Source organism: Colossoma macropomum, unplaced genomic scaffold (assembly GCF_904425465.1).
Source record: "Colossoma macropomum unplaced genomic scaffold, Colossoma_macropomum, whole genome shotgun sequence".
In the NCBI taxonomy this organism is placed as follows: Eukaryota; Metazoa; Chordata; class Actinopteri; order Characiformes; family Serrasalmidae; genus Colossoma; species Colossoma macropomum.
The window spans coordinates 28316586-28331461 of record NW_023494790.1 but is presented as its reverse complement, the minus strand read 5'-3'; the positions used below and the strand labels follow the sequence as shown (position 1 = coordinate 28331461).

Sequence of the window (14876 nt, the reverse complement as noted above, 5' to 3'; positions counted from 1 at the left end):
AAAAATACTTATTTTCATTTTCATTTCTACTTCTGCAGAGTCAGCACACACACCTAATGTTTCAGTGCTCATCATTCTCAAGGGTATAGTAAGCAGAAACAATCTGCTATAGTTTGAATGTGGTCAAAATAATCTTCCTCCGCTGTTTCTTAACAACATTCTTCAGGGAGTAATCTTTCTAATAATCTTTCCATCCCTACTCCCATTTTCAGCCACCTGCAGCACACAGAGTGAACAATGTCCAATGTGCTTTAGATGTGGGAGGACTACTGAAAATCCCTAGTTAAGTAAGAGCACTGCTACCGTTGTAATAATTCACTTGATTACAAGTAAAAGTAATAATAAAGAAAAGAACTCAAGTAAGAGTAAATAAGCTCTCTGTTCAAAAACTCATCCAGTGCTTATTTTAGATGAATAATCAGCTTACGGAAAGAAGGTGCAAAGCTCCCTAGGATTCATGGCTCCCTAGGCTAAATTACTAGCTTACCTTAAACATTAGGTGTCACATTGAGTTGGAGGCGAGTGGGTGCCCTTAGTTTCATTTAATTGGTAGAGAGTTAGCAACGTAGGGCCCTATGATTTCTATGATGCAGAAAACATTAAAATGTGCAGAAGTGTGTTCAATGTAGGGGATGTGTTATCTTATTTTCACCAAGAAGATGAACAAACTTAATTTGACCAGGGTGCCCAAACTTTTGCATATTATTATACAACCCCATTTCCAAAAAAGTTGGGATGGTGTGCCGATTGTAAATAAAAATAGAATGCAATGCAAATCATATAAACCACATAAAGGAAAACACTTCAAAGACAACATACCAAATGTTGCAACTGAGAAATTTTATTGTTTTTTGAAAAATATATGCCCATTTTGAATTTGATGCCAACAACATGTTCCAAAAAAGTTGGGACGGGGCATGTTTACTACTGTGTTTCAACACCTCTTATTTTATCAACACTCTGTAAGCATTTAGGAACTGTGGAGACCAACTGCTGTACCTCAGTCCATTTTAAATGAGCTTGGGCCCAGAGAAAGTGGCAGCATTTCTGGATCCTGTTTATGTGTGGTTTCTTCTTTGCACTTTAGAGTTTTAACTTGCATATGTGGATGCAGCGCCGAACTGTGTTCACAGACAGTGGTTTTCAGAAGTGTTCCTGAGCCCATGCAGTGATTTCCACTACAGAATCATGTATCATTTTAATGCAGTGCCACCTGAGGGCCCAAAGAGCATTGCCAGCAAATACTGGTTTTTGGCCTTGTCCCTTGCATATAGAAATTTCTCCAAATTCTGCTGATTAACCTGTTGCTAATCACCCACCAGGTGTTTTTAGCATTACAAGCTTTACCAGTCTTTTGTTGCCCCTGTACCAACTTTTTTGCAACATGTTGTTGGCATCAAATTCAAAATGGGCATATATTTTTTAAAAAACAAGATTTCTCAGTTTCAACATTTGATATGTTGTCTTTGTACTATTTTCAATTAACTATAGGGTTTAAATGATTTGCACATCATTGCATTTTGTTTTTATTTACATTTTGCACAGCGTCTCAACTTTTTTGTAAATGGGGTTGTATATACACAGAGAAATGTGTGCAATGTGGAGATTTGGAGGATGTTGTTACAGTTTTGGTCATATTAAATGTTTTGTCTCCATTCAGACACTATACAGATGTTCACATTTCTGTCCAGGCACGCTACAGTTTCCCGAAATCCTCTTGTGCTTCTGTGCATATCATGGTGTGCATGCGTCTAGTCTCTGCATGTCAATAATATCAGTCCTCCGATCAAGTACACATTTCCCTTATCAGAGAATATAGTCTGTGTTTGTGTACTTACCTGGGCTGTTTTTCAGGTCTCTTACTTCAGACACTCTCGAATTGAAACTGACTGAAAATACATGCAATTTGTGATATGCTGCTGGTGTGGGATGCCAATCTTTCTGTGATGAGCACAAAAATATTTGAGTGGTTTCAGCAACCCCTTATGGAAAACCTTTAGTCTGTGAGATGTGAAGGAGTGAGTTATGAATGAATTCTCTCATTTATAAATTTCATTTTAGCAATTTCAGCTTTAACATAGTGTGCTTTTTCAGTAGGTTCAGTAAAAAGAAGGCAAAGCACATTTTCTCTGTTGTTGTCTTTATAGGTGTTGCACACCCTCTACAGTGTAAAAAAATTAAAAGCCATTTTTTTCTTAGGGCACTGAAGTGGGGAAAACAAACTAAACTGAGAAAAAAAGTATAATTAAACAGAAACTGGACAAACACCCTGAAAACAAGACCAGGAACTAACTAAGCAACATAAGTGAAATACAAGAAAATGCAATATGGCAGAAAGCTCATTCACAAAAAACAAACACAACCTGACAGAGACACAAGGACACATGAGGGCTGCTTGTACATGCAGAGGAACAAGACACAGGTGGACACACTACTGAGGAAAGCAGGAAACACAAAATGGACTAGAACTGTTTGGGAGTGGAATTAGGGAAAACATAGGAGATACAGATACTGAGAGAGGCAGAGCTTGACCAGAGAAACCTTTTAATATTAGCTAAATCAGCTAGCTAGAAATCCCTCACTATGGAACATCTAAGTAAAGGTTTTAGGTTTCAGGATCTGTCACACTTATTCTGAAATCGACAAAATGAAAAGAAAATAATAAAAGAACGTAGAAACTATTTAGCTAAGACAAGTTAGCCAGTCAGCTAGCTGCTTTCTCAGGTTGGAAGTTTTCACTAGTTATCAGAAATAATACTGGCAAGGTAAAAGTAAAATTACTATGATTTAATAATGCTAAAAAGTAACATTACAGGAAAATTTGTACATGACATCACTGCTCAAACAAGAAGAAAATTCTTTACAGTAACTTATATTAAAAGGTAAGAACATTTTGTCTTCTCCTTTAAAGTTACTGTTTTGCATCTCTGTTTGGACAGAGATGATATGTTTCAAGAGTAGTTAAGATGGCTTGAAAATCCCAACACCTTAGGGACCACCTGGGATAGGGTGACCAGACGTCCCCATTTTCACAGCATACTGCTGCGATGGAAGCGCTAAGTGTTTGACCATTTTCTTTATTGAGTGTTCCATAGTTTATTGTATCTTCACTCAGCATGGTAGGTTACTGTATGATTTTCTGACATGGTTTACTAAGTTATTTAGTTAGTACCCAGTGTTATCAGCCAGCCTTCACCGTAGTTTATTACAGTACAATAGTTACCATGGTTAAAACACATGAAACTGGGACTGACCCTCATTTTTATTTCATGGGAAAAAAACATTGGATATTTTAATGATATATTTACTGCCAAACTGGAAATATCCTAAGTGTTCATTTCAGAAATCTGGTCACCTTAACCTAGGCTAGCATAGCAATCGCCTAGAAACACCTTAGCAACCACATAAGATACCATAGCAATGACCTAGCAACACTTTGGCAACTGCCTGGGATAGCACAGCAATAGCCTAGCAACACCTTTGCAACCACAAATGGTACCATAGCAATGACTTAGCAACACCTTGGCACCTAGCTGGGATGGAACAGCAGTGGCCTAGCAACACCTTAGCAACCACCAAGCAATGCCCCAACAACAAGCTGAAAGCTTGTTTTGTGAAACCTCATAGTAACTATCAGGAATTGCTGTATAACTAAGTTATTAAAAACATTCAACAGTGAAACTGCTTTAACGTTTGAATTGTTGCCAGCTGGCTTTGTCAAGCCAACTTAGAATTTGTTCATCGTCCATGTCTGGTCTAGTGAGCTGACCTGAGCACTGGTTTACTTACTCATATAAGAACACATAGCAAACAAGTACAGGAGAGTCCCTTGATGCAGTGGAGAGATAATGGAATTTAGAGCTAATTCAGAATGTTGAAACTGCTCCGTTAAAAAACAAATGAAATTAGAGAGAGATCAGTGTCATCGGATATAAATGGAGGAAGGAAACTGCGAATGTGTTCAGGATAAGGACTTCTCGACTTAGATACGTCTCACCAGGGGCTTCAAAACTCATGACCATGTATTTGTTGAGATCATGCACACATGAGGTCATGAGGTGAACTGCCTCCTTTGCACACTGGACCTTAGCCCAGCAGCTGACAATGGAAAAATGAGCACCAACCCAAAGACACTGTGGTGTGGTAAATTGTTTTGACTGACAGTTAAAATTATTCTGTTTGATCAAAAGCCTACTCTCTTTCTAGTTCATTATTCAGAGCTGAATTATTCAATGTGTTTACATTGTTCTCTATGGAGGTTTTAAAGTTTAAATAAAGCCCTCATAGGGGTGGCTTTTGTGCTTGCCTGCCCTGTGTTAGAATAGAATAGAGCAGCATGTTATCATGCGTAGACGATCAGAACATGCTCTTTTCTTACAACCCTAAAAATACAGGCAAGGAGATTAAAATTAGACTCTATATTTAGGAGGTGCCATGTACATGCTGAGGAAGAAAGAAATATGATAGCAAGAAAAAAAAAAACTAGAGAAGTGCCTCACAAAACACTTCCTTTGGTTTGTTAGCTTGCTTTTTTTGCTGCGGTTGTTCTGCAGTTGTCATTTCTTAGATTTCAAATGTGCAGCTTGAGTATTGCACACATAGGACCATTGAGGAAATGGAAGACGTTCATCAACAATTTCTATCTGTCAGCATTTTGTTTTTCCTGTGAACATGACTTTGTAATATCGTTAAGGTTAGATTAGATCTGGTTCCAAGTTTCAGAGAAAATCCTAAACTGACTCTCTCCCACTATCTTCCTTCTGTCTTCACAGTGAATGGATTTCATGGCAGTGGTAGCCCGTTGCATCAGACGGAGCAGTCCCATGTGCTCCAGCGGAAGCCTAGCACAGATCAACAGGTACGACTGATCTGCAAAAGTGTCCGCCTCAGTTCATTTAACTGAGAACACAGTGTGCATGAGTCAACTCAGGCTATAATTAATCTGGACCTTACGCAACTGGTCTTTCATGAGTCCTCAGAACTTTTAGTAAGCAATGTTTTCATTAGAGCTTATATATACATACAAGCCAAAGGTTTGGAAGAAAAACATGAAAACATATTTTTTCAAGAGATAGTGGACAGTGCTAATGTTTTTTCATGTAAAAAAATCTCTTGAAAATTTGCGGAAAAGCATTCTTTGAGCAGTGCTGTGGATGAGTCTCTTTAAAGAATCTATTGAATCATGTTTGAAAAAGAGATTTATGAGTGTGAAGATTAGGAGTGGGTGAAGTGGCAGAAATATCACAATACTTAAAAAACATTTTCCTGATACAAGCTACACTACATGGCCAAAAGTATTGGGACCCCTGACCATCCCATCACTCCTATATGAGCTTGTTGGACATCCCATTCCGAAACCATGGGCACTAACAGCCAGCCTCCACTCTTCTGGGAAAGATGTTGGAGTGTATATGTGGGATTTTTTGCCCATTAAGGCAAAAGTGCATTTGTAAGGTCAGGAACTGATGTTAAATGAGAAGACCTGGCTCGCAATCAACATTCCAGTTCACCCCAAATATGTTCAGTGGGCTTGAGGTCAGGGCTCTGTGCAGGCCACTGGAGTTCCTCCCCACCAATTTAAACTATGTCTTTATGGACCTCTGTTTGTACAAAGGGGCACAGTCATGGTGGAACAGGAAAGGGCCTTCCCCAAAACGTTGCCACAAAATTAGAAGCATAAAATGTCTAAAGTGGCTTTGTATACTGAAGCATTAACGTCACCCTTCACTAGAACGAAGTGGCCAGCTCCAGACCACTATCCCTCTTCCCCCAGATTTTACTGTGGGCACTGTGTGTTCCAGCAGGTAGCATTGTCTTATGCTAAACCCAGATTCATCCATCAGATTGCCAGATAGTGAAGCATAATTCATTACTCTAGACAACACATCTCCACTGCTCCGGTGTCCAGTGGCAGGGTGCTTTACACCCCTCCAGCTAATGCCTGGCCGTGCACATTTTAAGCTTGTGTGCAGCTGCTTGGCCATGGAAACCCATTTCATTAAGCTCCTGGCAGTTCTTGTGCTAATGTTACTTCCAAGAGGCAGTTTGCATGTTCTACCACTTCATAGCTGAGCTGTTGTCACTCCATTTTACTACTAATCGTAATAATAATAGCTTGCAGTTGACCAGGGCAGATCTAGCAGGGCAGGGACATAGGTGGCATCCTATGACAGTGCCATGTTTAAAGTCACTGAGCTCTTCAGTCTGACCCATTCTACTGCCAGTGTTTGTGTATGGAGATTGCATGGCTGTGTGCTTGATTTTATACATCTGTTAGCAATGGGTTTGGCTAAAACACCTGAACTCAATAATTAGGCAGGATGTTCACATACCTTTGACCATATAGTGTATATATCAGAATATTCTATTTTTCTGAAGTTTGATAAGTTGACAAAACAGACAAAAAGGACCAGTAATGCCACATTTAAGTACATTGATTTTAATTCAACATTTCACACACTGTGCTGAACTAAATCCAGTTAACCTCTTAAAATCCCAGGCTTATTACATCCTTAGGCTTATTGTTTAGTGACTACATGGACCACATTGCAAACTAGCTTGCCTAGTTATTCATAAGTCTTGTTGTTCAGTAAAACGTTGGACCTGCCAGTGAGTTGTGGCCAGTTAAGGGGTTAACCAAATTATGCTCTCTTTGTAATGTGTTGTAATGGGTTGTGAAATTATCACGATAACGATATATATTGTCAGATTGCCCACTCCTAAGGAAGAACCTCATATACATGATATAATTCTTTCTCCCCACGTTTAGTCTTGGCCAGTTCCCACGGGTTAGATTCTACCTATATTTAGTTGCTATCAAGCTGGAAGAGTGAAGGCTAGCAAGTGCGAGAAACGTGAAGCACCACCATATCTTTTCGAACTGCTGCTAACGCAACATCATTGGACAGCTTAACACACTTGGAGGAGAATGCTAACTGCCAGTTCTGTTACATCAGCTAACAGATGCCCGCGTTGACTAGCACTGTGCTGAGTGAGGGAGGACCATCCTACCCACTCAGGCAGAGCGAGGCCAGTTATGCACTCCTGGCCACAAATGACTATGGCATCATTGGGGATCGAACTTACAATCTCCTGGCAATAGGACTTACACTTATAATGTTGTTATCCATACCAATTTAAAGGTTCCTGCTAACACCTTTACATTATGTGAAAGTTGACTTTAAAAACATTTTTAAAAATGGTTCTCTAAGGAACACATCCATGGAAAGGTTCTTTTGTTGGGGGGGGGGTTCTTCAGTGGTTCTTCAATGGTATTGTGCAAAGAAGCATCTTAGTGTGTAGATTTTTTAGAATGTAGATTAAGAGGATTTGACTACAGTTCGGCTGCAATATTCTGCAGTTAATTGATTCTTACTTTGTTTTGCTTCTGGTGATCATCCTGTAGAGTTTTATTGCAGCTCTAATTATATCTAACTGCTTCAGATGCTGCTGAATGTTGAATTCATTAAATCAAGTGTGTTTGTAAATAATTTAAAACTGGCCAGTGTAAGGCCTTTTTTCAGTGAAGACTTTTCACATAGAATATACTACAGTAAGAATATATCAACTGCAAACCAGTGGAATATTCTGGTTAAATCTTCTTTGGTTGAACTAGATGTCAGTAAATGTGTTAATTGTTGACAAATTGATCACTGCTTGCCTCCATGCATTTGGCCTTCAGTGTACATTTTGTACTAGGCAACAAGCAGTCAAAGCACTGGGAAACTTATTAAAGAGTAAAATGAACTGCCTACCTTTTCCACCCACTCAGTCTTTGTTTAGAATTAGCACAGCGGCCATGAACAACCTGTAAATCTGTATTGCACTTTATTTAAAGTGCAGCTTGCATCATGCTTTGTACAGTGTAGAGGCTGGATATGAGGGTGATGGAGGTTCTTCTAGCTCCTTCTGTCCTCCCCTCACCGTTGTCCCTTCCCTTGCTCCCTCCTTCCTAATTACCTCAGGATGCAAGTGACAGTTTTGTGATCATAGCAACTTTATGACTTTACAGTTCACACCTCCTCCCATCACTGTCACTTCCTCTGAAACCATAGCAGCACTGACAACAAGACCATAACAATAAGAGCAGCAGTGAAGAGCCAGCTGTGATAAGGGTTCCTTGCTTTGCAAGTGTTCAGTGTTTGATGTAGTAAGCAGCAAAAACAGCTCGTTTTGAATTCACCGTGGTTGTGATTTCATGCGAACAAAATGTGGAATGATGTCCATGGCAAAAGGGAGTTTTGATTAATTATATGTTACGTCCTCCTCCAGAGCCCTGTGTCCACTACGCCAAGGAAGCAGGAGCGCGAGACCTCAGTTACTGTGAGTACTCCAAAACCACACAGCAGTAACAGCTGGATCACTGCAGCACTCTACCACACCCCACACAACACAGGCAAGCACAGCAGCAGACTGACTTGAGTTACACTGAGTGAGCACATATGTTTGTTGAGATGTATTTTAGGCTGAGATCACTTTGTGCGAGGCTGCAGAGCACGCTGCCTGTGAGTCATTGAAAACTTACTTCTTCTTCATGGAATTTACCGATGTTAAAGCTATACTATGTAAGTTTTGGGGATAGATGAGAGCAAGCATATGTCACCTCCCTTTCATCCGAACAACCATGCCTCCTTTTGGGTGAAAACAAACCATTCGGAGTGCCAGCGCCAAGTTGGAAATATCAGTGCCCCTAAAGGCTGCAGTGGCACATTTTGCTCACCCAACAATAAAAAAAACCTAGTTTATGATTTTCTTTACTACTCAGAATAGCGAAGGACAGCAAAAGATCTGTGGCTTCAGGCCATCCACAGAGAGGATAAAAATGGTAAACTGTGGGACCCGGGCAGTCAGTACGTGTACATCTATGGCAGACGCTTAATCGCAGGCAAATGAATGATGTTGAGATCAACAGTGTAATGTTTAAAGTCAAAGTAATGAATGTAATGTTAAAAGTGGAAGTAGTGAATGTTGATGCTGTATTGAAAGGGCGGTACATAGAACACAGGGCAGTACATAAAACACAGTGAAAAGCCAATTTAATGTTATCCTGTAACAAAACAGATTCTGATTCTGATTCTGAACGGTTAGGTTAACTAACAGTAGGCTCACTAGCACTGACTGCAGCCAGCTGGCTTTTCCCCTGGTGTGTTGATAGGCACTAAGTAAAACAGCGTCACCTGCCTGTTTCCTGAAGTCATTTTTGTGTCATGATTATTGTCAAAATCCAAATTTTGCCTTAATGCCATGATAATAAAACTATAGGAAATCGAATTGTAAATATGACTCCTCTGGCCACTGGGTAGGGTCTACTGCAGACTGAAAGGACACCCATCAACCCCTATTTCGTTGATTATGCCAGGGCAGAGTACCCGGATGTGATGCTCGCATTTATTTGGGAGCCTCTCTGGTGGAAATGTGTAATTCTGGTCATCGTGCTTCGGACAATGAATCTGACAATTGCAAGCTCGTTGAAAGACAACTTGTGCGGTATTTTTTTTCTTCTGCTACTTCTTTCAGTTTTACCAAAAAATGTACGTAGTGCAGCTTTACTCTTCATGATCTTCCTAATTCTGTGATCTTTGTAGCAGTTTTCCAGTGTGAGCATTTGGCTATCTGGTGAAACGAATCGACCTGTCCAAGCTTGGCCCACGAATGTGTTCCTTGGTGGACAACTGTTGGACAAACTTTACAGAACATTATTGATTGATTAGTATACTTAGCTGGTTAGCTAAGTAACTTACCATAACTTACATACATTACATACATTTGCAGGTGTAACACAATAGCGTAGCTAAAATACTCTGCCGTTTTATTTGAAGTCTCAATTTTCTGAAACGTCCGTGTGTTTATGTTTCGACTAGACACACACACTTGACGTTTCCCGTGTGGACTTCCTAAAGGCTTTGTGACATAATGAGATACTACATTCAAACGTCGCTTGCTGTTAGGACATGGTGTAGGGAATTTTCCTCATCGTTCTTCCCACAAATTACAGCAAAATCGGAAGGTGTGACAATATGTTGCCTATAACATTACTTCGCTAGGGTTAGAGCGAGTGTTAAGTGGAAGGTTAGGAAAAAGTTTTGGTGAATTTAATAGATATGTATTTTAATGTCAGTAAAAGATAAGGTGAGCATCTACAAAGCATCTACAGTGGGCCATCACGATGAAATGTTAGTATTGTGTACTAGCTGCATGGTACATCTAAAGGTCTGTTGTTGTACAGCCATACTATAGATCTGTTCTGCAGTGTCACACTGTTGGAGGAAGGAAGGGTCTGAGTGGTCTGGCCTTCTGACCTGTCTGAAAGGAGCTTTGTGCAGAATAATCAGTGCTGTTCAGCGCTCTATCACTTACATGCCTGGTGTGAAGGAGAAGCACAGGACACTGGGCCAGGGGAGTTGACAGGGCACTACATCTGCTGTTGTCATGGGAACGTAGGACAACACTGTTGATTGAAAGCACAGGGATAGGAAGCGCTCACTGAGAGTGAAACTTAGCTAATTTCATGCATGACAGCACACCATCGCAGGGGTCACCGGGGTTGTTAGGGGAGCAGGCTAATTAAATTGTAACGTGGTGTTTAAAGATTTTAGATAGATGACCTAGTGCATTCATCTGTACTATTCTAACATGGATTAATTCCTTTCCCCAAGTGGATTTTTAAGAAGTAAAAAAGAGGTCTGCACATTTACAGCGATGTCATTCAAGTCTTTGAAAAGAAAAGGCAGCTAATAGTCTCCCTTGAGTACCATTTAGTTACATACACTAGATTGTCAGCAACAGATCAGTGGCAAGCTTTCAGTCGTTGAGTGCTTAACAGAGTATATTGCTGTGAGTGACCCAGTTTTCTCTCAAAACAGCTATAAAAAAGGAACAGATTCCCACAGTGGAGCCATGTAAAGCTTCATACACTGGAGCTCTCATAAACAGAGTAGGGTTTATTGAGTAGGCAAACTGTGAAGGATGGAAAAAGATCACTTTTGTATCTTCCAGTATGAGAGGTCAGAATCGCTGCAGCTTCTGATATTTTGGTGAAAATGTGGCAGAATCTAGTATGGAGCAACATTCAGCACATGATTCAAGTGCTGTTCTTTCTAATACTGAATATAGATAAAGAACAGCATTCGAATTATGGGGGAGCCAGCAGGAGCTTAGCACTCCAGAATGAGGCTTGAGCTCTCTTAAAAACAGTAAAATCAATGAATAAAAGTAAATATAATATATAAAATAAAATAAATAAAAAAATGAAACAAAACTACTAAGAGTGTATCTCTGCGTCTTTCTGTTTTGCTGTTTTCCAAGAAGTGTCGCTATGCAAACATGAAATAAAAGTGCACGATTTGAAGTTCTCCTGCGAGAGCTCATTTGTTTCTGTCCTGTGGTTTTATCTGTGTAAATATAGGGAGATGGTAGCCTTTCTCATGCTCATTTGTGATAGTTGATTCATTATATTGTTTATTATTGCTCAACAATCAGCCATATTGTTAAGCTTTGTTGTTGCCTTTGAAATTTCAGAACAAATGTGTGTGTGAGGCTCTGCATTCATGTGTTAGGATTCAAATGTGCGAGTTCAGTATCGCTGTATACAAGAGCTGTATTTTATCTCAAAGTATATTACAATTGATTTTATGTAGTAGAGCTGTGGGGCAATCTGGTATTGTAGCCTGTTGAATTGTTTTGTTGTCGGACCACCTAGCAGGCCATCCTAGAAGAGGCAGTTTCGCTCACTGACTGATTAACTGACTGATAACTTTGTTGAAACGCGCATGCGTTTAGTGTAGGTAGCCCTTGGTGGACAATGGTAATTCACCATAAGTTAGCCTGCCTAGTGCCACCCATCCAAGGTAAGCTAAGGCCAAGGCTGTTGCGTTTCATACAGGTGTGTGTCCTTACTTGAAAGGACAGAAGTTTAGCGCAAGCTAAAAGAGCTCTAGTGGCTCCTTGTCAGCTCTTGTTTTGGCCGATTGAGCATGTTAAATTGGCATCAACCGAAAGTGAGCTGCAGGAAATGAAATATAATAAGAACACATAGTGTTGGTGACGTTAAGTGTTAAGTAGCAGAGGTGTATTACTAGGGATGGGCATTTGTTATTCTTATGTTTAAATTTGTAAATGCAAAGTATTTGAATATCAGTGGGAAAACTATTTCTTTTTAACTTTTTATCTTAAACGGTGCATGAAAAGTTAATTAAACTAAACAATGCAGAAGTAAACAGGTAGACTAGCCCATTATTTGCTATATAAGTGAACTTTTAACAAATGGTATTTAGTACTGCATTCCCTTTTATTAAGTTATTAAGTAGCTTTAAGTAGCTTTTTTTCCAGCTAACGTTGTTTCACTTTAACTTCTCACACTGGATTTAGCTTATGAGATGGTGAGATGCCTTTAAATGCTGTGAGATCAGCTATTTAAGATTGGTATAGATTTGTTTGAGGTTGAGAAAGTAATGTAGATGTAAAGTCATGAGAATATGTGAGATTACTTTTTCTTGAAAGTAATAAGTAAAGTGATCCCATTAGAGTTTTGAGTAGTAGTAATTTGTATTGGAGTATTTTTTGAGTAACTACCCCACCACTGATCAGTGATGGGTCAGCTTCTTATTTTGGAGCATAAGCATAGTTTTGTGCTTTTGGAGCAGATTGTGTGTTTAGCAAAAAATTTTAAAAGGCTAATTTTGGACCATGTGATTATGAGCTGGTTTACCCCTGTAGGATATGTTACTGCCCCAGGCACTCTAATAGGCTTGATCGTAAAAATGCACATACTGCTACAGGCTTTATAACAGTAATACTGAACCTACAAGTGTGGGGTGTGTGGTTTGAGGGGTGTCATGTACTGACAACAGTGTGCCCTTCACTTTTAAAATGACTGCTTCGCCCCTTGAGTTTTCTACCCAAGGTTGCAGAGGAGAGAGCGTGCAGCCCAGAGGTCCTGCAAAACTAGGCTTGCCTAGTCTTGCTTTATCTGTAGGCTTTACATGATTACATGATTGCTGTGTTTAATCAGATTGGCTGTTTTAAGCAGGCTCATCTTGCAAGGAGTTGGAGTTGACCGGTGCAAGAGTGCACACAGACACCGTATAGCTCAGAGCAGTGCATGCAGCAAACTAAACATATCTATAGGTACTCATACATATTAAACAAATGTTCAATATGTTTCTAGAGTTAAAACTTCAAAACAGTGCCAGAATTTGTGTCAACTTTTACTATCCTTTAATATGATCCAATACAGTAAAAAATTTAGAAAGAGTGCTGATATTACACAAATTAACATCATTTTGTTTTAATTTTTTTTTTTATTTGTTCATTTTTTTATACTGAATTTGGATCAAGATTTTGTTTGTTGTAATACTGCTGCAGACAATAATCACTTGTCTAAATATACATTATTGCTCTTAGCCATCACCAATTGATGATACTGTCTATTCATGATACTATGTGGTAACCCCACACTTCCTGCCATACTGGAGAAAATAAACATGCTTTCTGGTCAGAAACTTGGTTCTTTGTTAAAAGCTGACCTTCTTTGTGATGTGGTCTGGTAGTCTTAATAATTTGTATGTTTACTGACTATACATTTTTTCTTATTGAAATTGCTTCTTGTTGAAATAATACAACAGCTAAAGCTTAACCATGTATCTATGCATTGTCTTTTTTCTTTCGACAACTGATGCAATCAGTTTGGAAAAAGGTTTTAGGCCCCTGTTGATGTTTTGTGAGGGAAGACATTCCGTGTGTGGAGGGCTGCTGCACGGTTTTATCAGGTTAGAAAGCGTGACCACAGGTGGGGAAAAAGATCTACCTTGCGCTTCTATAGAATGTACTAAAGCCAGATAGCATATCAGGGCTGATTCAGAACATGGACTAATGTTACACAATAACAGAAAGCTTGTTAAGTGAAAACAGATTGCGAGACAAAAATGACTCGCTGTGGATGGCCTGGTTTTGGATATTTAACTGATAACTGACAATGGTGATAGATAGAAACTAGCAGCGATTGACGATACTAAAGTCAGTCAGCTCAAGCCTGATTACCGTCCAAGCTTACCACATTATAATGTAAAGCTATGTGTATGTGTGTTTGTATATTACAACATGCTTTGAAGAAGACAAGCTTTGAAGAGACCCCCTGAAAGACAAAATATAATTTGAACACTGGATAAAAACTCAGCTCTTCAGAACTGAGAAGTGTGTGTCTTTCTTGAAAACCAGTGGGCCTTTCCAAGGACATACAATCCTCAATTAACTGATCACCGGTCTATGTTATCAGGCTAGTAGCTGCTGGGAAATGTAGTAGTTGCTAACTCTGTGCAAAGCATCTGTTCTCACTTAAGATGTTTTTGTACAATGTTCCCTATTAAAATAAACATAACTAATGAATCTATGGCAATGTAAGTAGATGTCAGTGGTCAGGCAATGTTCAGCTTACTCAGCTGCAGCTATACATATTGTTAGAGAAATACAGACTGTAAAAATAGGTTCTGCTGTTTCAGAGATCTGGTCTTTCAAAACCAAATAGAAGTTGCTGGATTGAAGCCTGACTATAAATGGACTAAAACATACCTGAAAACTCAATAACATACTACTCAAATGCACTAATCTGCATTTTTTTTGTTAAGAAAAGACATTCGCATAGTTGTAAGCAACTCATTTAGTCAATGACGGTCTGAGCGTCCGCTCTCCAGGACTGCATGGCTTGGGGTCTTGAACTTGATAAAAACTTTCCTCATTTACTGCAGAGAGCAGCGCCATTGTCCTCCTCCACACAGCCGCAGTGGATTACCACTTGCTCTTTGCTTTATCTTCTCTTTTCACTATCACATTCCTCTCCAGGAGGACCGAGTGCTGGACAAAAGAGGGCTTTAAGAGACCCG

At 39.5% G+C, this 14876-nt stretch overlaps 1 protein-coding gene across 2 annotated transcripts in view; it reads left to right on the top strand.

Moving 5' to 3' along the window:
* LOC118809529 (growth arrest-specific protein 7-like) overlaps positions 1–14876 on the top strand; it is a 63143-nt gene that overhangs the window by 23830 nt on the left and 24437 nt on the right. For both annotated transcript variants that reach the window (XM_036572940.1, XM_036572941.1), the window contains exons 4-5: positions 4773–4858; positions 8272–8322. In XM_036572940.1, the coding sequence (XP_036428833.1) occupies positions 4773–4858; positions 8272–8322 (137 nt within the window). The remainder of the gene's footprint in view (positions 1–4772; positions 4859–8271; positions 8323–14876) is intronic.